The sequence below is a fragment of the Molossus molossus genome, unplaced genomic scaffold (assembly GCF_014108415.1).
Source record: "Molossus molossus isolate mMolMol1 unplaced genomic scaffold, mMolMol1.p scaffold_m16_p_4, whole genome shotgun sequence".
In the NCBI taxonomy this organism is placed as follows: Eukaryota; Metazoa; Chordata; class Mammalia; order Chiroptera; family Molossidae; genus Molossus; species Molossus molossus.
This window is the reverse complement of record NW_023425377.1, coordinates 66,094,712-66,117,743: the sequence shown is the minus strand read 5'-3', so window position 1 is coordinate 66,117,743 and position 23,032 is coordinate 66,094,712. Positions and strand designations below refer to the sequence as shown.

The following is a 23,032-nucleotide window of genomic DNA, read 5'->3' as shown; positions in this document are numbered from 1 at the left end:
AGTGACCCTTGCCTCCCTCGACCCACCACCCACACTCTCTCCCGCGCTCTCCGCTCTCGCTGGTCAGCTAGTTCCAGCCCCAGGGCCTTTGCACTTCTTACCTCATTCCCTGGAATGCAGCACCTGCCAAACTCTCTGCTGACTCCCTGTTTATTGGGCCATCAGCTCCAACACCTCCCCTCAGGGAGGCTGATCCAGCTACTCAGTCTTGAATCTGAGCCCCTTTCACATAGTCGTCTCCTGATTTGCCTCCTTCATAGATTGTGTCACTCCCTGGATTGTCTGTGCTTGCTGCATGAAGGCAGGCAAAGTACCTGTTCACTGCTGGGCTCCCAGGGCCAGCAGGGCCTGGCGTGGAGATTGTGAATAACCATCTTCCCCAGGTAACTGTTGGGCTTCAGGCAGTACTGGCTGTTCTGGTGTTTCATTGTCTTACATTGACCTGGAATTGACCTCCCTGTGACTCCCTTGAGCTGTCCACAGGGCCCTCACCCCCAAAAGCTGCACCTCTTCTTTATGACAGCCTGTGTCAGTGTCCTGTGGCTGCTATAACAGTCTGTCATGCAGGTGGAGACTGAGAGCAACACAGGCTTGTATCTTTCAGTACTGGAGGTCAGAATCTGTAATGGGTGTGCAGGGCAATGCTCCTCCTAGAGACTGCAGGAAACATCTGTGTCCTGCCTTCGCCAGCTTCTAGAGGCACCATCATACTCTGGCCAGTGGCCCTTCCTCCACCTGCAAAGCCAGCACTGCAGCGTCTTCACATCTCTCTGAAGTCTGCCTCGGTCATCACATTTTTCTGACCCTCCTGCCTCCCTCTCATGAGGACCTTGCTGTGACATTGAAGCCATCCCAATAATCCAGGACAGTTTCCCATCTCAGGATCTTTAACTTGATCACATCTGCAGAGTCCCCTTTGCCATGTTAGGAAACATGTTCACAGGTTCCAGGGGGTTAGGACAGATATTTTGGGGGACCGTTATTCAGCCCTTTAAATATTGGACCAAAGTGGTCCTTAGGGCACTCCTTTCTAGGACCATTTTCCCCCAGTGTCAGAACAAGAGGATTCCAGGACCGTTGACCTGCCTCTCATGGGCCTTCCAACCTGGTCCTGCTAGTGGTACCATTTCTCCTATCTGAGGTTCTCTTATCAAGAGTGAAGAAGTGAGTCCCTCTCAATGGCCACTATCACAGGAGGCTGGTCAGCACAGTGAGCATTGGGGTGGAGGGAAGATGTGGGGGCAGCAAGGACCATGATGTATAGCAGGACCATGCACCCCACCCTGTACTGCCACACCCCTGTACCACCCTGTCCTTTATCTACACAAGGAGGTTTCAGACTCATAGACACATGTTGACGTCTACCCCTTAAACTCACCCAGACTGGCTCCTGCAGCTGCCGGGATATTTTGGCTTTGCCAGGGCCTTCGGGGGACTTCTGAGTGCAGCCAGACCCTTGCCTCTGCCTCCCCTGCAGTGGAGTTTCTTCATGGTAAGGAGAATTGTTCAGGATGAAATGGTGTTGAGGCTGCCTGGTGGCCGAGCTCCATGGAGAAGGACATAGCCATGACTTTGAAGCTTGGATTTTAGTGTGCGAAGACAGGTTCCCTTGGCCCTTGGTCTAGTCAAGCGTCTCCAAGTTTCATTGCCAAAATGGGGAGATAAGTCAGCAATACCCAGTGGTTAGTAGGTATGGTAATCACCATAGTGGTCTCAGGCGAAGACTGTATGGTAGGGACTCACACTGCCTCAGCCTCCTCATCTGTGAAGCAGCCCCAATACTTGTTGGTTAAGATTGGCTGGATCAGAGAACACAGGGCAAAGAGATTTAATAAACAAGAGCTGCCAATGTGTAGAGTGTCTCTCTTTACCCCGTTCTTACCCCAGAGATAGGCCTCAGTGAAGGCCTTGGCCTGAGGCCCTGCACTTGTTGACCCCCAACACTCCACTCCAAGGAGAATCCAGGGTCAGGGTGTACCTGCCAGGGAGAGCACTGGTCACCCCACAAACCAGTGCGAATCCTTCCCACAGGATTCCCACAGCCACTCATGCGCTTCCCTTGCTCACCATGCATAGCCCCTGGCTTGGACACAGAGGCTGGACAGAGAGGAGCCAAGTCACTGGGCCAGCCCCTCAATAGCCACAGACATCTGAAATGTGTTACTCTGAAAGCTTTGGCATGTCCCAGAAGCTCCTGGATTTCTCAATGCATTTTTTTCCAGCTTTTTTTTTTTTTTTTTTTTGAAATAATTTTAGACTTATAGAAGAGTGACAAAAATAACTGAGAGGCTCTGTATGCACTTAATCTAGCTTACCCCAATGTTAGCATCTGTGTTACCACATTAGTTATCTAAACCAGAAAATTCACACTGATGCAACACTGGGAACTCATCTCCAGACCAAATTTGGATTTCCTGTTTCCCCACACATACTCTTTGCCCTTCTGGTTACCTTCTGTCCCAGGCTCACATGTGCACTTAGTCTTCTGTCTCCTTCGTCTCTGATCTGTGACGGTTCCTCGGTCTTTCCTCGACCTTAACACATTTGTGGAGAACTTCTCAATCATTTGTAGCATGCCTCAGTGTGGTCTGTTGGATGTTTCCTCATTAAACTGAGGCTGTGTGTTTTTTGCAGGAATCCCACAGAAGTGATGTTGTGTCCTTCCTAGTGCCCTCAGCATGCTTCTGTGGGATTTTCCCATTCATTTAGTTACCTGTGGAAATAAAGAAAGACCATCCAACTGAAAACAGAGCCTGCTATTCAGATCTCAGTAGGGCCAGTGAGCCAACTGCCATCTCTACACTTGGCAGAGACTCAAGGCATCAGAGGAGAGGGGGCTTTATTGTGGATGTGGGAAGGCCTAGGGCCCCCGTGGTTGGAGAGGCTGTTGGCATGGGGAAGCCCATGTGATTAGTTAAGGGGCTATGTTTGACATTCTCTGGTTGGTCCTGAGTTTAAAGCAGGAGCAAAAATTAGGGAGGCTACAGTCACTGACCAAGTCCCAACTATTTTAGCCTGATTGCTACAGGGGTTGTGGTTTGCTCCCTAACTGGTTGCTGCAGAGGTAGCTGGTGAGAGTTCCACGGTCATACATGGTTTGGCCTTTGTCCCAGTGTATATTGTCTTTCTTACCTGAAGGGTGGGTTTTTGTTTGCATTTTTTTATTGAGATATAATTGACATATAACATTATATTCGTTTTAGGTATACAACATAGTCTTTTTATATTTATGTTTATTGAGAAATGATTACCATAATAGGTCTAGTTAACATCTATCACCACACATAGTTACAGATTTTCTTTTCTTGTGCTGAAGGTATTTTTAAGAAATAATCCTCACCTCAACCCCTCAAATAAATCCAGTTCCCCCAGTTGTTCCACTGTGTGAATGTGAACCACTTGAGACCATGCAGGTGGCTCATTTCAGGGGACCCTTACCTTTCACTGTGAATCGAAGAATGTGCAGTTGAACTTTAAAATAGGTTTTCTTCTGGAGAGAGAGAGAGCCACGGGGTAGCACTATAGCCTACCATACCATACATTATAACTGCAGGGCTTATTTATAACTAAAAGTTTGTGCCTTTTGATCCTTTTCACCCATTTCACTCCCTTCCCCCCACCTCTGGAAGCCACTGATCTATTCTCTGTATCTGTGGACTTGGTGTTTTGTTTTATTTTGTTTAGATTCTACATATAAGTAAGATCATACAGTATTTGTGTTTGTCTGATTTAGGTCCATCTGTGTTGTTGCAAATAGCAAGATTTCCTACTCTTTTGTGACTGAATAATATTCCCTTGTATATGTATACCACATGTAAAAAATTCCGTTCGCCCTGGCCGGTTAGGCTCAGTGGTTAGAGCATCAGCCTACGGTCCAGAGAGACCCGGGTTCGGTTCCCACTAAGGGCACGTACCAAGGTTGCAGTTTGTCCCCGGCCCTGGTTGGTCATACGGGTGGCAGCCACTCAATGTGTCCCTTTCACGTCAATGTTTCTCTCTCTTACTCTCTCTCCCTCCCACTCTGTCTGAACAAAAAATAGATAAATGGCCCTGGCCAGTTTGGCTCAGCGGTTAGAGCGTCAGCCTGCGGTCCAGAGAAACCCGGGTTTGGTCCTCGCTAAGGGCACGTACCTCGGTTGCAGTTTGTCCCCGGCCCTGGTTGGTCGTGCAGGTGGCAGCCACTTGATGTGTCCCTTTCACGTTGATGTTTCTCTCTCTCTCTCTCCCTCTCTCTCCCTCCCACTCTATCTGAATAGAAAATGGAAAAATGTCCTCAGGTGAGGATTAAAAAGAAACAAAAAAACTTCATTCATCTGTCCATGGAAACCTAGGTTGCTTCCATGTCTTGACTGTTGTGATAGTGCTGCAATGAACATGGAGGTGCAGATATCTTTCTTAGTTAATGTTTTTGTTTCCTTCAGATAAATACCCAGAGGTAGAATTGCTGGATCATGTGGTATTTATATTTTTAAGTTTTTGAGGAACCTCCATACTATTTTCCATAGTGACTATACCAGTTAACAGTCTCGCCCTGGCCAGTTTGGCTCAGCACTTAGAGCGTCGGCCTGTGGTCCAGAGAGACCCGGGTTCAGTTCCCGCTAAGGACCCGTATCTCGGTTGCGGTTTGTCCCCGGCCCTGGTTGGTCATGCGGGTGGCAGCCACTCGATGTGTCCCTTTCACGTCGATGTTTCTCTCTCTCTCTCTTCCTCTCTCTCCCTCCCAGTCTATCTGAACAAAAAATGTCCTTGGGTGAGGATTAAAAAAACAAACAAAAAAACAATCCCACCAACAGTTCATTAAGGGTTCCCTTTTCTCCACATCCTCATCAACACTTATTTCTTGTCTTTCTGGTAATAGCTGTCTAACAAGTGTGAGGTTATATCTCACTGTAGTTTCGAGAGATATATATATATCCTCAGTGAGGATATGATTTTATTGATTTTAGAGAGACAGAGAGGGAAAGAGAGAGAGAAACATTGATCAGTTGCCTTCCATATGCACCTTAACTGGGATTGAACCCGAAACCTAGGTATATGCCCTGATCAGGAATCAAACCTGCAACCTTTTGGTGTACGAGATGATGCTCCAACCAACCAAGCCATCCAGCCAGAACTGATTTTTTTTTCTATTGCGGTATAATTGACTGTGGTTTTTATTTGCATTTCCCTGATAATTAGTGATGTTGAGCACATTCTCATTACCTGTTGGCCATTTGTATGTCTTCTTTGGGAAAATGTGTATTCAGATTCTCTGCCCATTTTAAAATCAGATTGATTGTGTTTTTGGTATTGAGTTGTATGAGTTAAAGTTTTTTTTATCCTTACCCAAGGACATTTTTCATTTTTTGTTCAGATAGAATGGGAAGGAGAGAGAGAAAGAGAGAGAGAGAGAAACATCTATGTGAAAGGGACACATGGAGTGGCTGCCTCCCGCACGACCCCAACCAGGGCCGGGGACGAATTACAACCGAAGTACATGCCCTTGACCGGAATCAAACGCGACTCATTGGTCCATGGGCTGATGCTCTAACCGCTGAGCCAAACCAGCCAGGGCTAAAGTTGTTTTTTAGGAGCAACATTTACAACTGACCCCAATCTAATGTTCCATTTCTCCCTGCCCAGTACCATTTTATAAAGATACATCTTTGGGTTTTGAAAAGGCCAATTGTGGGTTTTGAAGCAAAACCAAAGGACGATTCCCTTCAAAATGATGCCTACAAGGTACCATCTGGGTTTTAACTCTTCATAAAAGTCCTGGCCAGGTGCACAATTGCTTGTCAAGGAGTAACAGTGTTATCCTGAGCAAATGTCTGCCCTATTTCACCCTTGTTCCTGGGTCCTGGCCATGACTCGCTTCTCTCCCCTCACGCTCTTCAACCTAGGAAAACACAGAGCACTCATGACCACAGAGAGCATCTTTCTGCTATGACAAGATGCAAGAGGGCAGCTTCTGGGCCCAGTTCCTCCAAGATCTCTGAGGACTTTCTCCCCCAGTTCTATGAGCTGCACCCCCATTCTAGGATTTATTTATTTATTTTTTCTTTTAACATAAATTTATCTAAAGGACATTTTGTATTACTACCTTGAAAAAAGTTCAGCCCTGGCCAGTGTGGCCCAGTTGGTTGGGCATCATGCTGTGTGCACCTGGGTGTTGCCAGTTCGATTTCCAGTAAGGGCTCATGCACAGCTTGTGGGCTCGATCCCCAGTAGGGGGCGTGCAGGAGGCAGCCAATTGTTGTGTTCACACCAATGTTTCTTTCTCTCACTCTCTTCCACTCCCTCTCCCCCTCTCCTGCTCCCTCTCCTTCCCTCTCCCTCCCTCCCTCCCTCCCTCCCACTTTGTCTGAAGATGAATGGAAAAATACCCTCGGGTGAGAATTTTAAAAAAACCTTTTACAAAACAGAAGTTTGGCCCTGGCTGGTTTGGCTCAGTAGTTAGAGCGTGGGCCTGCATTCTAGAGAGACCCGGGTTCAGTTCCCGCTAAGGGCGCGTACCTTGGTTGCAATTTGTCCCCGGCCCTGGTTGGGTAGTGTGGGAGGCAGCCACTTGATGTGTCCCTTTCATGTCAATGTTTCTCTCTCTCTCTCTCTCTCTCTCTCTCTCTCTCTCTCTCTCTCTCCCTTTCTCTCCCTACCACTCTATCTGAACAAAAAAAATGGAAAAATACTCAGGTGAGGATAAAGAAAAAAAAAAGTTTGGATTTAACTCTAAGGTTAGAGCTTAAAAAGTATGTATGTGCATACATATTCATATATAATATACACTATGTAATGTTAAAAAACAAAATTCAACTGAGTAAGTTTTAAAGATATTACTGACTTTATTTAGAGATTCATGAATCAGGCAGTATCCTGTCTAACAGAAAGAAGCTCTGAGGAGCTGTGCAATTATATAGGCAGAAGGGGTGGAAAAAAGGGGGGTTAATAGCAAAGAGTAGATTGTTTGTGGCAAGGTCACCTTCCTTTAGGGGACTGCAAGAGTATATCAAGCAGATGACCTCACTAGTGCTGACCAGGTGATTCCAGATTGGTTTAAGATCCCACTCCTGGGGGAGGCTGAAACTGTAAGTTAGATATTAAGTCTCAGTTTGGTGATTTGGAGCTTAGCACAAGCGACTCTATTTTGGCCCTGTTGTCTCTTTTTTAACAATAAAGAGATGAAGACCACCTTTCTTTTTTAAACTTAAAATTTTTTTTTTTTCTTTATTGATTTGAGAGAGAGAGGAAGGGAGAGGGGGAAAGAACTAGATACATCGATGAGAGAGAACATTGGTTGGCTGCCTCCTGCATGCCCCTCGCTGGGGATTTGGCCCATCATCTGGGCATATACCCTGACTGGGAATCGAACCAGTGACCTCTTGGTATATGGGTCGATGCTCAACTGCTGAGTTGAAGATCACCTTTTTAACCACAGCCTATAACACAGTGGTTGAGACCCATTATTTATGAAATAAATTTAGTTGGTTGTGATCAGCTTTACTGAAATTAAATAGAAGAGAGGAGAGAGAGGTGGCAGGGCAGATGGCATTTTTAACAATCTATCTTTTACTTCCTGCATGAGTGTTTTCTTTGGGGCATGCATGAACGAGTGCATGTGCGTATACGTGAATGTATGATGTAAAATGTATTTCTTAGTGTAGGTTTTAGTTTAAAAAGGTTTATTAAGCCCTGACCGGTTTGGCTCAATGGTTAGAGCGTCAGCCTGAGGTCCAGAGAGACCCGGGTTCGGTTCCCACTAAGGGCACGTACCTCGGTTGCAGTTTGTCCCCGGCCCTGGTTGGTCGTGAGGGTGGTGGCCACTCGATGTGTCCCTTTCATGTCAATGTTTCTCTCTCTCTCTCTTCCTCTCTCTCCCTCCTACTCTATCTGAACAAAAAATGGAAAAATGTCCTCGGGTGAGGATTAAAAAAAAAAGGTTTATTAAAAGAAATAACTGTTCAGAAGAGAGCTGTGGATGGGGGGTGGCCTTACATGGCTGGCATCCTCTCTCTCTTACTCGTGAATAGGTGCACAAATTGCCAGTTATAAAAAGTCACAGGGATGAAAACTTCAGCATAGGGACTATATATAGTCAATAATATTGTAATAACTATGTGTGGTGTCAGGTGGATGCTAGACTTATTGGGTAATTGCTTCGTAAGTTATATAAAGGTCTAATCACTACATTGTACATCTGAAACGAAAATATTGTTAATTGGAAAAAAAAGGTCTGGTCTCCTCCTACCTTGGCCTCTGCCGTATCCAGCAAGTCCCCATCACTGTTGACAGCACACTATAAACACCTGGTCTGCTTCTGGTCTTCATATCTGGGCAGTGCCCCACCTGGGTCCAGGTAGGCTCACCCATCAGAAAAAGCTAGATGGCACTCTCCTATGGGGACACAAGGCACATATTCCCCCTGTCTTCTCCTCCCCTTCACTGGGACCAGCAGCTGGAGGTGATCTTACTGGCCCCCAAGTCTTCATGCTCATTGTTGGGGGCACAGCACACATTCCAACACAGAAGTGCCACCCTCAGCCTCTCTCCGTATACATACCGCCTTGTTGCACAGTTGCATTATTGCCCCATACATGCAAACAGCCCCTCACTGTAGGTGACACCTCTGCCTTTCCCATCATGAGTATATGCAGGCACCTTGTCATATTTTTAAGTTGTTTCATTCTGGTGACCTGCTGTTTCTTTGCCTTATTTTGTCTTGAGTTGTTGTTTTTTAAGTGATTTAAAAGAGGTCTTTATTTCTTAGAGAAATTAGCTTTTGGCCTGAGGGACAAAATCTTGAGACAGCCCTCACCCCATCCCCACAATCCCCCAGGGCAAGAATGTTCTCTTCACCCTGCAATCCTGGGAAGCTGCCAGGGGCACGGGGGCCCTGATGGAAGTAGTTGTCAGGCTGCTCTGCTGAGCTGGTGGGGCCGGGGGGCTGGGACCCTCCAGGTTCTCCCCTAAAAAGGGCCTTTAGTTTCCAGTAGCTGCCATAACAAATCACCACAAAACTGTGTGGCTTAAGACAAGGTTCCAAAATGTATCATAGTTTTGGAAGTCAAATTTGAAATTAAGGTGTGTGTGGCCCACTCCCTCCAGAGGCTCTAGGGGAGAGAGGGGCTGTATTCAATAATATTGTAATATTGTCTCTTCCAGCTCCTGGCGGCCCCAGGAATTCCTCAGCTAGGGAGGGCACCACTCCAGTCTCTGCCTCTGCCTTCACAGGGCCTCTCCCTGTCTGTGTCTTTTTCCCTCTGTCTCTTAACAGATCACTTGTCCTTGAATTTAGGACCCACCCTAAATCTAGGATGATCTCATCTCAAGGTTCTTATCTTAATTACATCTGCAAAGACCCTTTTCCTAATAGTATCACATCCATAGGTTCTGAGCACACATGTCTTTGTGGGTCAGCTCCCTGCAGGTACCTTCTGTATGACCCACCTCAACGCTCTGTTACCTGCAGTGACACGCTGTTATAGGTCTGTATCAGTTTGTGTGGTGATTTTGTTTCTGACTGGATCTACCACACTGAGGCCCCTGTCAGAGCCATCTGTGTTGAGATACCATGGCAGGCCCTGATAAGGTCCAATGGGCTCCATGAGCAGCCCCAGGCCTGAGCCCATCTATGAGCACCTGCCTGCCTGGGGATACTGTTTTACTACAAAACAGATCCCCTGGGGAACTTGGAGCAGGAGCTGGAAGAGAGAACTCAGCCACAGGCACCTCACCCAGTGCAGGTGTTCAAAGGGCTGGATCCTTTCTTATGAAGGTTCTACAGCATGTGTTCACATTCAGCATGCTCACACGGTACAGCACCATCCATGCCCAGATGCAAGAACGATCGTCAGGGTCCAGAGTATTGGGGTGGTGTGAGCCGCAGTCGGAGGTGCTAGAGTTGGTAATGGTCTCAGTGCACACCACAGGCTGACACCCCAGCAGTGGGCTTGAGACCACTGTGAAGGCCTGGTTTATGTTAGTGAACAGTTTCAGATTTACAAAAAAATTGCAAAGGTAACACCAGCCCCTAAACTCCACATACCCAGTTTCTTCCATTTTAACATCTGACATTAGTATGGTACATTTGTCACAACTAATAAATTATTAAGCTAAAAACAAAGGCCAAACTGAGAGGCAACAAGCATTTATTTGAGATCAAAAGAACAGCTATTGGGCCCTGGCCGGTTTGGTTCAGCGGTTAGAGCGACGGCCTGCGGTCCAGAGAGACCCGGGTTTGGTTCCCGCTAAGGGCACATACCTCGGCCCTGGTTGGGTCGTGTGGTTGGCAACCACTCAATGTATCCCTTTCACATCGATGTTTCTCTCTCTCTCTCTCTCTCTCTCTCTCTCTCTCTCTCTCTCTCTCTCCCGCTCTATCTGAACAAAAAATGCAAAAATGTCCTCGGGTGAGGATAAAAAAAAAAAAGAACAGCTATTGCTATTGGGAAAGCACTGATTCAGGCAGACACCCAAAGAGTGTTCCAATTAGGAGACAAGGCAACGGGTATTTATGAGAAAGGGAAGGAGAACAATTACATTAATAGAAGGCATTTCTATTGGTGCAGATAAGCTGCCATAGTGACACTAATTCTAAACAATGTGTTTAATTTTTAGTCTGGGTGGCTTTCTTATTATCTTGCAAACAGCTGTTTGGAACACAATGTTCTTGAGGCCCAGTCCAAGGGTTATTTCGCCCTTTTAACATTCTAAAGGTTTAAGGGATAAGACACAAGGCAGTTCCTCTGGGATGGCAGCTCTGGCTCCATTTTATTTATTTTTTTATTTTTTTATCCTCACCCGAGGACATTTTTCCATTTTTTGTTCAGGTAGAGTGGGAGGGAGAGAGAGGAACAAAGAAAGAGAGAGAAACATCGACGTGAAAGGAACTCACTGAGTGGCTGCCACCCGCACGACCTACCAGGGCTGGGGACAAACTGCAACCGAGGTACGTGCCCTTAGCGGGAACCGAACCTGGGTCTCTCTGGACCACAGGCTGACGCTATAACCGCTGAGCCAAACCGGCTAAGGCTCTGGCTCCATTTTAAAGTGCCTCTGTTTGTTTCTTTGTTTTTGTTTTTCAGAATACTGATACGTTATTATTAACTAAAGTCCATAATTTATTCAGATTTCATCTGTTTTCCCTAATGTCCTTTTTCTGTCTTAGGATCTCATACATTTAATTATCACATCTTCTTAGTGTACTGTAGGCTCCTCTGGGCTGAGACAGTTTCTCAGACTTTCTTGATTTGATGACCTTGACAGTTTTGGGAACTGGTCAAGTATTTTGTAGGATGCCCTCAATTGGGATTTGTGTGGTATTTTTCTCATGGTTGAAATGGGGTGATGGGTGTGGGGAGGAGGACTATAGAGTTGAAGCACCCTTATCACACTGTGACCAGGCAAATGCCACCAACCTGACTTTTCACTGTGATGTTGACCTTGATCCCCTGGCTGAGGTGGTGTCTATCAGGTTCTCCTTTGTAAAGCTTCTTTCTTCCCCCTTTCCTGTACCCTTTGGAAGGAAATCACTATTTACAGCCCATACCTAAGGGTGAGAAATCCCACTCTCCTTCCTTGAGGGCAAGGCATCTGCACAAATTACTTTGGATTCTTCTGATGGGAGATTTATCTCTTCCTCATTCATTTATACTAGTGTGGACTCATGGACATTATTGATTTTGTTGCTCAAATTGTTCCAGCTTTGGCCACTGGGAGGTCTTTGACTCAACTCGGCTCCCATATCCCATAATCACAGACCCCCAGTTTTGGTTTCTCCCTGGCAACTTAGGGTGCTCCGGCCTTATCCCTGTGTTTCCTGCTCTGCCCTGGAAGCAGCTGTTCCTTCCAGAGCCAGGCCTTTTTTGAGTAGGAAACAGAAGCAGGAACTAATGGAGTGGAATCCCATTTGTGCTTTCTAGAACCTTCTGCACTGGCACCCATGTGAAGTGCCTCGAAGGACCCAGAGAGCATGAGGAGCTTCCACAGCCTATTCAGGCACATCTGCATCCTTTGCATAATTTTACAGGAAAGTGTAAAATTGTTTTATTGGATAATTTTATTATTTCTTTTATCCTTTTTCCATCATTGCTCCCATAGAGGTGTCAACATAAGAACATCCAAACCTACAGAGAATTTTCATAAGAGTTTATTTGAGCCCTGGCCAATTTGGCTCAGCGGTTAGAGCATTGGCCTGCGGACCAATGAGTCGTGGGTTTGATTCCAGACAAGGGCACGTACCTCGCTTGCGGTTTGTCCATGGCCCTGGTCAGGTTGTGCTGGAGGCAACCAGTTGATGTGGCTCTATCACATAGATGTTTCTCTCTTTCTCTCTCTCTTCCTCCCTCCCACTCTATCTGATGACAAATAGAAAAGTGTCCTCAGGTGAGGAACTTAAAAAAAAAATTATTTGAGCCAAACTGACGACATAAACTGGGGGGATCTCAGTGCTCTTGATTTATTGGATAATTTTAAAGCATGGGAACCAAGACCTCAAAGGACACTGGTGCACAGTGGCGTCTTGGTGACACTTGTCCTTCACCCTTTCTTCCTTGTGGTCCCCTCACTGCTGTATGCTGAACTTTGCATGCACTTCCACCCGGAGGAGAAATGTGGGTTTCCAGCAAGGAACCCTCAAGTATTAGGGCCCTTTGCTATAAGCTCGGCCACAAAGAGAGGCAGCCACACAGTAAGAAAAGATTAATTTTCTAAAATTGTTTCTGTGGCCCTGGCTTATTTGGCTCAGTAGTTGGAGCATTGGCCTGTAGACCAAAGGGTTGTGGGTTTGAGCCTCGGTAAAGGGCATGTACCTGGGTTTCAGGTTTGATCCCTGGCCCCAGTCAGGGTCATGCGGTAGGCAACCAATCGATGTCTCTCTCTCACATCGATGTTTCTCTTTGTCCCTCTCTCTCTCCCTCCCTCTCTTCCACTCTCTCTAAAAATCAATGGAAAAAATATCCTCAGGTGAGGATTAACAAAAAACAAATAAATAAAAATTGTTTCTGTGACAGAGGCTTGGGTACAGGCTGTCTTGAGCCCAGTGGGCATTTGCCTCTCTGCCTCACAGTCTACCATGCCCCTGCCTCCCGCTCTGTGACCTAATTGGGGTGGCATAACTTTTCTCAGCTCATCTGCCCAGTTGTTACTAAGTAAAAAGGCAGATGACTCAGAGGCCTATTTGTGACGATCAAATAAAAGCTTTTGTAAATGATTAAGCCATCAGCGGAGGGCATCTAGATGCTGGTGCAGTGTCCTTTCTCTGCAGGGAGACAGACATCAAGTTAGGAAAATCATACTCAGTTCAAGTGACTGGAACATGAGGCCACTGGGGGAAGCCCTTTCATACCGGGTCTCATGCCCCCTCTTGCTCCTCAGGACTGAGTTTCCACTGTCTCCAGCAGCCTGGAATGGGTAATGGTGTGAAGGAAGGTGCTGTGCGATTGCGTGAGGATGCCGAGGCCATCCTGCCCTCACCTGTCTCTCCAAAGGCAAGTACCTGGCCTCCCCTTGGGTGTGCTCAAGGGTCCCTCTCCTGTGTGTGCACACCCATCACAAATCACCCCACACACACACGGGTGTGGGGTTGCATCAGCGTGAGACTGGGCTGGGGAGATGCTGGCTGCCCCATTTGTGATGTAAATCCAGTCCCCCCAACCACAGGGCAAGAAGTCAAAACCTTATCCAAATTTGGCTGGGATGGCAGAAGGTTTCCTGAGCCCCTTTTGTCACTCAGATTTGCAAACGCAAAAGAATCTGCAAACTCAGGTTTATTTGTGAGAAAGGGCCCTTCCTGGCCCATCCTAACTCTCAGAGCACAGCTCAGGTGCCTTCAGGCAGGTCTCAAAGTCCACAAGTTCAAACGCTGAGGTGATAATCCTTCAATCCTCCAGACCTTTCCCAAATTCCAGGTGGCCAGGCAAGTGGGAGGACTGGTTTGTGGGCCAGTGTGTGGGGCCACCATCACCACACCATGTGGGGTAGCGAGGGTGAGCCTACAGCAGGCATGCATGTCCCTCCCAGTTTAGTGAACTTCCCAGCAGAGCATGAGGGAGATTCAGCCCTTCTGCTGGCCAGTTGGATCCCAGCAAAAGGCCTGTTTGTTCCTGTCACATGCCTGGATAATCAATACTCATCTTCCTCTGTGCTGGTCACACATCTGACATCAGCCTTGGTCCACTTGGCCAGCTTGATGTGGAACTTACCCTGTAAATCTCATCTCTTTGGTGAAGAAGTCCAGAGCCTTCTTGCAGTGCTCACGGCTCTGTGGATCATCTATGACAGCCCACATTCTCTTTGTTGGACTGTCTGCCTCGCACTACATTTGTAGGATCCATCCATGCAATGGACATGGGCACACTGACCACGTGGTGATTCCTGTGCTGAGCTCTCTCAAGAATAAACTGCTGTGGTCAGTGGAAGCATCTACTGGATGCAGCAGCAGCCTTCTCTGAGCCAGGAAGTGAACTCAGCATCCTGGAGCTACCTCAAGAGCAGGGTGTAAGGACTTCTGGTCAAGATGGCGACGTAGGTACACATGGTATTGCATCCTCCCACAGCCACATCAAAGTTACAACTAAACTACAGAACAACCATCGTTCAAAACCGCCTGAAATCAAGCTGAATGGAAGTCCTACAACTATGAAATTAAAGAAGCAGCCACATGGAGACTGGTAGGAGGGGCGGAGGCAGACAGGCTGGTCCCACACCCATATGTGGTGGATAAAAATCAGGAGGACACCTCAGCTGGAAAGGTCCTCCCTGAGGACTGAGGGGTCCCCGTGTCACACCAGGAGCCCTGCTCGGGGTCTCAGTGCCAGGAAGAGAAGTCCCCATAACTTCTGGCTGGAAAAACCAGTGGGAACTGAGGCTCAGGGAGGCTGATGCGGCTGGAGCCCCAGGCAGCTCCTCTTAAAGGGCCCGCGCATGGACTTATCAGACTCACTCCCACTAAGCTTGGAGAGGAGGCATCTCAAGGGGCGCCAGAGACATACAGGGAAGAACTGAGCTGTTTGGCACTGGAGCGAGGGCTGGAGAGGGTCTTCCTCTGGAACAAACATGCTGTCAGAGGCCTTTGTTCCTTTGGTGAGCCCTTCCCTAGGGCAGCAGGCAGCCACCATATGTGGCACTATAGCAATCTGGCTCACACTGGTAGCCCCGCTCTAGTGATTCCCTGAGGCCCCGCCCCACCCAACTTTCAGGCCCACCCAAGCTGTTGCCAGTTGCTTCACCATAGGATTGGCCTGTCTTGGATCCTGCTTCAGGTTTTTCTAAATTCTTTCAAACGAGCAGCATCTGGTCTCAGCGAGCCCCATACCTCTCATTAAGTAATACACTGAAACAAACACAGGGAGGCAGCCAAAATGAGGAGACAAAGAAACAGGTCCCAAATGAAAGAACAGAACAAAACCCCAGGAAAAAGAACTAAGCGAAATGGAGATAAGCAACCTAACAGATGCTGAGTTCAAAATACTGCTTATGAGGATGCTCAATGAACTTAGTGAGAACCTCAGTGAACTTAGTGAGGGCCTCAAGAGCATAAAAAAGGACCAGTCAGAAATGAAGGATGCACAGTCAGAAATGAAGGAGGCACTAACTGAAATAAAGAGTAATTTACACAGATTCAATAGTAAAGTAGGTAAAGCCAAAAAGCAAGCCATCAACCTGGAATATAAGGAAGCAAAAAACACCCAATCAGAACAGCAAAAAGAAAAAAGACTACAAAAAAATGAGGATAGTGTAAGGAGCCTCTGGGACAACTTCAAGCGTGCCAACATTCGCATCTTGGGGGTGCCAGAAGAAAAAGAGAGAGAACAAAAAATCAAAAACTATTTGAAACAATAATGGAAGAAAACTTCCCTAACTTGGTGAAGGAAACAGACATACAAGTCCAGGAATCACAGAGAGTCCCAAATAAGATGAACCCCAAGAGGCCCACACCAAGACACATCATCATCGAAATGCAAAAGGTTCAAGACAGAGAGAATGTTAAAAGCAGCAAGAGAAAAGCAGTTAGTTACCTACAAGGGAATTCCCATGACTGTCATATGATTTCTCAAAAGAAACTTTGCAGGCCAAAAGGAAGTGGCAAGAAATACTCAGAATGATGAAAAGCAAGAATCTACAACCAAGATTACTCTATCCTGCAAAGCTATCATTTAGAATCGATGGCCATATAAAGAGTTTCCCAGACAAGAAAAAGTTAAAGGAGTTCATCACCACCAAACCGTTATTAAATGAAATGATGAAGGGTCTTTTTGAAGAAAAAGATAAAATATATGAACAAACCAAATGGCAATGAATACATATCTATTGACAATTGAATCTACAAACAAAATGAACAAGCAGAACAGAAACATTCTCATAGATACAGAGAACATTTTGTTGGTTGCCAGATGGGAGGAGGGGTGTTGGAGGAATGGGTGAAAAAGGTGAAGGGATTAAGAAGTACAAATTCATTGCCAGACTGACAAACCTCAAAGGGAAGGGGGGTTGGGGGGTGGGAAGAAATAAACCAAAAAACGTATTTGCATATGTGCATAACCAATGGACACAGACAATAGTGGGAGTGGGAGTGGGGAGGAGGGGGTCAATGGGGGGAAAATGAGGAACATCTGTAATACATTCAACAATAAAGATAAAAAATAAATGAAAAAACTAAATAAATGAATAATAAAAAAAAGAGCAGGGTTTAAGGACCTGTGTTCTAGACACACAGAACTACAGAGCTGGCCTTGGAGTCGTGAGAACCACAGATTGCACAGGAAGTAACCTGCAGAAGGAGGCTTCACCTGTAGTGCTGACAAGCACATGGGCTGTTGTGGGGTGATCCCTTGGCTCACAGCAGGGGTGAGCAATTGCTCATTAGTTCATAGAGAAAGGGAGCTGGTGCTAGAAGTACCACTGAACCTTCCAGCATCTGATGTCCACACCTCTCAAAACCAACAGAACCAGGACCAGATGACCAGAATCTTTTTGTGTGACCCCAAAAAAGGCAGGATGGTCCCCAGTGACAGGCCTGTGTAAAGATGGAACCCTCTGGTGAAGCTCTGCCTCAGGAACACGGGAGGAAAAACACTTCTCTAGAATTTGTCCTTTTAGGGAGGGGTGGGCTAGGCAGGTGCGGGGGGGTGCCAGGGCGTTAAGGGAAAGGAGCTAGATCTGTACAGGGGTGGGGGCCAAGTGGCAGGTCACACATCCCCTGAGAGCACCTGGCACACACAGGAGAGGATCTGGGAGTGGGACCTTGACTGGGAGATAGCACTCAGCATGTCAAAGATGAAGGATGGGAGACCAGGGAAGCCATCCTCTGGTCACTGCAGGCAGGATAGAGCCCAGAATCAGACCAGATGTGTAGACAGACTCAGGGCCCAGCCCTTCATTCCTGGGCCTCTGTTGATCAGAGAAAATTTGGTGAGGGCTTGCCTGAATCCCACCATATCCACTCAGACCCAGGCTTCAGCCCCCCCCCCCCCCCAAACGCCTTTGCAGCCTCCCCTAGGTGCACCCTCTCTGGCCTCTACCTCTCCATCTTGACGACTGCAGGAGCCACCTCTTCTCTGGTCACAGTGAAAATGGCCTGTCCACCTTCTGTGCTTCTCCATGTCTCTGGGCAAAAGCCAGCCTCCTTGTGAGACCCCCAACTAGATTGGCGACTTTTGCCTGAAGATTTAGTTCATGTCTTGCTCTCTACATAGACTGGTGGCCCCATGAGAGGAGAGGGTTCACATACCGTACCCTGCACGGCATGTCCCCAGGTCCCTCAAGCCACCTGATCTGCATGGGACTTCATGGATTCCTGGGATCATTGAGTGACCTGACCCTTGCCATTCTTGCTCATTATGGATCAAGGAAAGATGGGCACCTCCAGTCCAGAACATTCCAGAGTTCTCCCTGTGGTTGCTTGTGAGAGTCAGCTAGAGGAATGTAGACTCCAGTCTGATGAGACTGCTCAGGGCTCAGATGGACATGTAAAGGGAGGAAGGAAGGAAAGAGGGCTGTGCATGGAGCCCTTGGGACCCTCCGGAAGACAGGGAAAACACTGGCCCTGAGGCTGGCCGTGGGAGCACATGACGCACATGATGTTAGCAGGTCAGCTAACATCACCATCACCCTCGCCTTGGCTGAAAAGCCACAGATCCCACGCCCTGAAGTCTTGACAGAAAGATGTAGAAAGGGGACACACTGACACAGGTAGAGTCCTCTTGCCCAGCATCCCTGCCAGTAGCCCCACCACCACAAGGGCCCTTGTGACTTTGCCCTGAAACACCGAGATGCAAGAGGCCGGCACACACGGGTGGACAGGATCAAGGCTTGCAAGATGGGTCAGGGGTGACTCATGTTTGGAGTCATTCTGATTGTAGGCTGCCTCTGTGAACACAGAATCTCCCTGGATGGCCCAGACAGTGCATCACCTCTCATATGGATGCCCCCTGTCACCTGGGAGGTTTTCATCATGTCCCGTGAAGGCTCTGTGGTCCCTGGACCCACCACTGCTCGCCCAGGGCCCATTAGGCCATGACACTCAAGCTTCTGAGCATTTCTCAGCCCTGGACCAGGGTAGGGGGTGATGAAGGAGTGAAGAAAGGTGATCCTCTTGGTGCTGTCCCCAGTAGAGCAGACCTTTCCCCTCCCTCACTGACAACAGACCTTGTGTTCATGTATTTCTTGCAGAGCGATCACAGGCAAGTTCTCAGCTCCCTCTTGTCTGGGGCCCTGGCTGGCGCTCTTGCCAAAACAGCAGTAGCTCCCTTGGACCGAACCAAAATCATTTTCCAAGGTAAATGCTGTCTGTCTGTCTGTCTGTCCCTCTCTGATAGAGATGCTGCCAGGCAGGCAGTCACCCTCCATCTCACAGTCCTCCAAACTGCACTGCAAATTGATTTTTTTAATGCTTCCTAAATCCACTTAGAAACTCTGTTTGTGTCCTGGGGCGGCTGGCACACAGCACCACAAACCAGGCAGCTTAGAATAGGAGTTTATATTCTCACATTTCCAGAGGCCAGAAGTCTGAACTCAAGGTGCTGGCAAGGTTGGTTCCTTCTGGAGGCTCTAGGAGAAGAGCCTTCCTGCCTTTTCCAGCTCTGGGGACTGCAGGCATCTGTGGCTTGTGGCCGCATCACCCGTCTCTGCCTTCCCCTCTTGCCTGTGTCCTTTCTTTTTATAATGACACCCATCAGTAGATTAGGGCTAACCCCAGTCCAATACAACCTTGGTTTAATTTAATGACATCTGCTAAAGCCCCACATCCAATTAAGGTCAGTCACAAGTCCTGGGGGTGAGGACATGGACATGTCTTTTGGGGGGACACAGTTCAAAAAACCATTTCTCTCTGTTTAGGGTTAAGCAAGCACAGGGTCCCCTGAAGAGGAGGCCTTTCCACCCTGCAGACAGTGGCCAGTGCCTGCTCAGCACTAGGCAGGAGCATAATCACAACCCGGGACCCCATCCCTCAGCTGTTAGGGAAGAGAAGCCCTCCCCAATTCCTTAAGCTGGCCCCCTAGCCTCTCTTGCCTCAGTTTCCTTATCTATACAATGAGAACGATAACATCAACCTCCCTAAAGGCTGTGAGAAGAGCAGGCATGAGGCTGAGCTCCCTCATGTTCGTTCCCCCATGTCAGCTGCATTTTTACCTGGAAAACCTGAAGTGTAGCTCCCTGCAGGGCGCTGACGGTAACCCTGAAGGCAGAACATATGCGCACGCCCATGCGGATGGAGTGCAGGGGTGTCCTGAGGATGAAGCAGACACTTAGGAAGTAAAGAGGGGGAGGCTACAAGACCGAACCCCTCATGGCCTGTGTTTCTGGATCCTTGTGGCCACCATGGCTCCAGCCCTTGGTGACAGTGCACCAAGGAGCAGGGGAGTGAACCAGGCAGCTAGGGAGGGTAGGAGAGACAGGATAGGGGCACCTGTACCAGGCCATTGAGAAACGGCAGACCCCAGAACTGAACCCCACACGGCTAACGGCTGTGACACCTTTCTCAAAGGTGTTTGGTTGGGTGGGGGTGCTAAGTGTCGACCCTTCACACACAGGCCCCTGGGGAGACCCTCACTGTCCTGGGGTCAGATGGCAGTTCATCCCCCATCCTGGGGACAAGTTGGCATGCAGAGGGGCTGGGTACAGAGGGGAGGAGAGTAACCTTGCTCAGGACCACCCCTCAGCCCTTTGAGGGGGAGCATTCTCAGGGGCTGCTGTCTGTCATTCCCCAACTCAGACCAGTTTCCTGCAGTGGGGGTCATGCAGACTTGGGAGATCCTATCCTTTGCATCTAACAGTCTGTGGTTTTTTTGTTTCCCCAGTATCTTCAAAAAGATTTTCTGCCAAGGTGAGCCACTACATCACCAACGCCTGGCTCTGGGGCTGCCTGGGAGGAAGGGAAGGGGGGAGATGCTTTGCCCCTTTGGTTCCTCCCCAGGCTGGTTCACAGGAGCCCAGGTGACTGAGGCCCCCTCTGCCAGGCCTCAGGGTTGGGACCACTGGTCCTGGCACCCTGAGCACTGCCTGGATGAATCTCACCCTGGGAATTGACAGGAGAGCACCTATCATTGGGGTGGTGGTGAGGGGACTTGATGATTTAAACCCATGTTTACATATTTGATTTATTTTTAAGCATAGAGCAGGTGTTACTTAGTAAAGAAAAAAATATTTTTAAAAGATAGACTGCCAGACAGACATCAACAAAACAACCTCTGTGTGGGGCTCAAAGCCTGTTTTACAAACCTGGTCTTCCCCTCTCACTTGACAGTTCCCAGGGTCGGGGGCTGGGGATGGGCAGAGAATGTAGGGGGTAGGTGGGGCCCCCAGGCACAGGGCTGGACAAAGTAAAGCAAGGTGAACGGGAAGTGGGAAAGAGGCAGGTGGAGGCATTGACCTTGCCCCTCCCCCCCGTCCCCTCCAGGAGGCCTTCCGGCTGCTCTACTTCACCTACCTCCGAGAGGGCTTCCTCAGCCTGTGGCGTGGGAACTCGGCCACCATGGTGCGTGTGGTGCCCTACGCTGCCATCCAGTTCAGCGCACATGAGGAGTACAAGCGAGTCTTGGGCCGCTACTATGGCTTCCGTGGAGAGTGAGGCCCCCACCCCTCCTAACCCTCTCAGCTCTCTCCTGTCCCTCTGCTCTCCTGTCTCTTCCATGCTCACCGTGTCAGAACCCAGGTCCCAGGAGGTCCCTATTATTCATTGATTGAATCGTCCCCCTAGAGACTCCACCAGCTCAGCTACCAGAAAGCCAACCCACCTGCCCTTGGTTCCCTTACACTGAGAGCTGTGGGCCTTGGGCTGGACCTCCCTCCTTCGGGCCTTGGGGTCTCACCATCTCTCCTCAACCCTACCCCCCTTTCAGAGCCCTGCCCCCTTGGCCTCGCCTCCTCGCAGGGGCACTCGCTGGAACTACAGCTGCTTCGCTTACCTACCCCTTGGACCTGGTCCGAGCCCGCATGGCCGTGACCCCAAAGGAAATGTGAGTCCTACCACAGTGACCTTCACCAGTACCAGGGGCTCTGTCCAGTGGGGCCTCCAGGTTGAATCTCTTTGTTGTGTGCCCATGGGTTTGGGTCTGGGCTTCTGTGTCCAGCCCACAGAGGAAGCTATAGCGTCAACACCTGCCACAAGGACCCTGCCTGGTACGACAGGACAGGACAGGCATGCCATTCTGCAGCTGTTTCAGGAAATTCTCTAAGCCTGGGGATCATTTCTGCTTTCATCAAACTTGAGTCTTCATTTTGAATTGGTCACAGATGCATTAAAAACGCAAGGGAACGCTAGTTGAGGGCTGAACACCCAGATGATCCCAGTGGTGATGTCAGAATATGGCCTTGGACACCCATTTCCCCCTCTAATGCCAAAGCTTTTACAAGGTGGTTATGTTCCTCAAAGAAGGAAACTTAGCATCCAGACCCGCCCAACCCCCACTGCAAAGGAGTAGTGGTGAATTAGTGAGTTGAGGCCAGCAGCTCCTCCCTCCGCAGAGTTGGCAGCCCACCCACCGGTCCCCTCTGTCCTGGCAGGTACAGCAACATCTTTCATGTCTTCATCCGCATCTCTCGGGAAGAGGGGCTGAAGACCCTCTACCATGGCTTCATACCTACTGTGCTGGGGGTCATCCCCTATGCGGGGCTGAGCTTCTTCACTTACGAGACGCTCAAGAGCCTGCACAGAGGTGAGGAGGGGATGGGGCAACACCCATGGGTCACACAGACCTGGAGGCTAGGCACTAGGACCCCAAGGTCAGACAGGCTGGGCGTTCAGGGTCCAAATCAAGAGAAGACACATGAGGTGAGGCCACCCCTGAGGAACCCAGATTTACGACCTTTAATGCCTAGTTTTAAGAGCAACCTGGTAAAGTCCAGTGTGAGGCCTAGAGTGTTTACGGCCACCACAACCAGTCACCTGCACAAAGCCCCTGGGTAATCTAGATGGAGGAGGAGTGCCCTCTTGTGTTTTGATAATTTGAGAAATTTGAAAAGTGTAGAGAACACTATAACCACCACAGCCAGAGCTGCATATAACATGTCACAGGAACAAGCCTCATCTTGTTTCGTGGTTATAAAAGATAAAGAGTTGAGTCACTTTCCACACCTCTGGGTGCAGCTCTGGCTCTAGTCCATCCTGCCTGAGGTGTGTGGCTCTTCCTTTTAGCCATGGGGTAGGCCGCGCCCCACCTCCCAAGGTAAGGGGAGGGGCATTTGGGTAGTTGGCAGATTTTCTGTGGACATCTAGGAGTGCCTCCTTGTGGGGGACCTGTTTTTGGTTTTATTTTTTCGGGTGCTGCACTTGCCTGGGGCCCTTCCCTTATAGTCACCCCAACTGGTACAGCCAGGTTATTTCATATTTTCCCAATGTGGTGAGTGAACAGTGGTGTCTCCTGTTTTTAATTCCTAATTAAAATTCACAACTCAGCCTGGCTGGTGTGGCTCAGTGGTTGAGCATCAATCCATGTACCAAGAGGTTGCCAGTTTGATTCCCAGTCAGGGCACATGCCCAGGTTGTTGGCCCAATCCCCAGTGGAGGGCATGGAGGAGGCAGCCAATCTATGTTCTGTCTCATCAATGTTTCTAGCTC

General features: G+C 48.6%; 1 protein-coding gene across 2 annotated transcripts in view; it reads left to right on the top strand.

Moving 5' to 3' along the window:
• The window catches only part of SLC25A42 (solute carrier family 25 member 42), a 37,696-nt gene that overhangs the window by 12,873 nt on the left and 1,791 nt on the right, over nucleotides 1-23,032 (top strand). The window contains exons 2-7 of one of the 2 annotated variants that reach the window (XM_036241105.1): nucleotides 13,374-13,463; nucleotides 18,646-18,751; nucleotides 20,274-20,299; nucleotides 20,873-21,039; nucleotides 21,315-21,431; nucleotides 21,979-22,130. In XM_036241105.1, coding sequence (XP_036096998.1) covers nucleotides 13,383-13,463; nucleotides 18,646-18,751; nucleotides 20,274-20,299; nucleotides 20,873-21,039; nucleotides 21,315-21,431; nucleotides 21,979-22,130 — 649 coding nt within the window. In that variant the 5' untranslated portion in view covers nucleotides 13,374-13,382. Of the gene's footprint in view, nucleotides 1-13,350; nucleotides 13,464-18,645; nucleotides 18,752-20,273; nucleotides 20,300-20,872; nucleotides 21,040-21,314; nucleotides 21,432-21,978; nucleotides 22,131-23,032 lie in introns of both variants that reach the window. The other variant, XM_036241104.1, reaches the window with a different exon arrangement.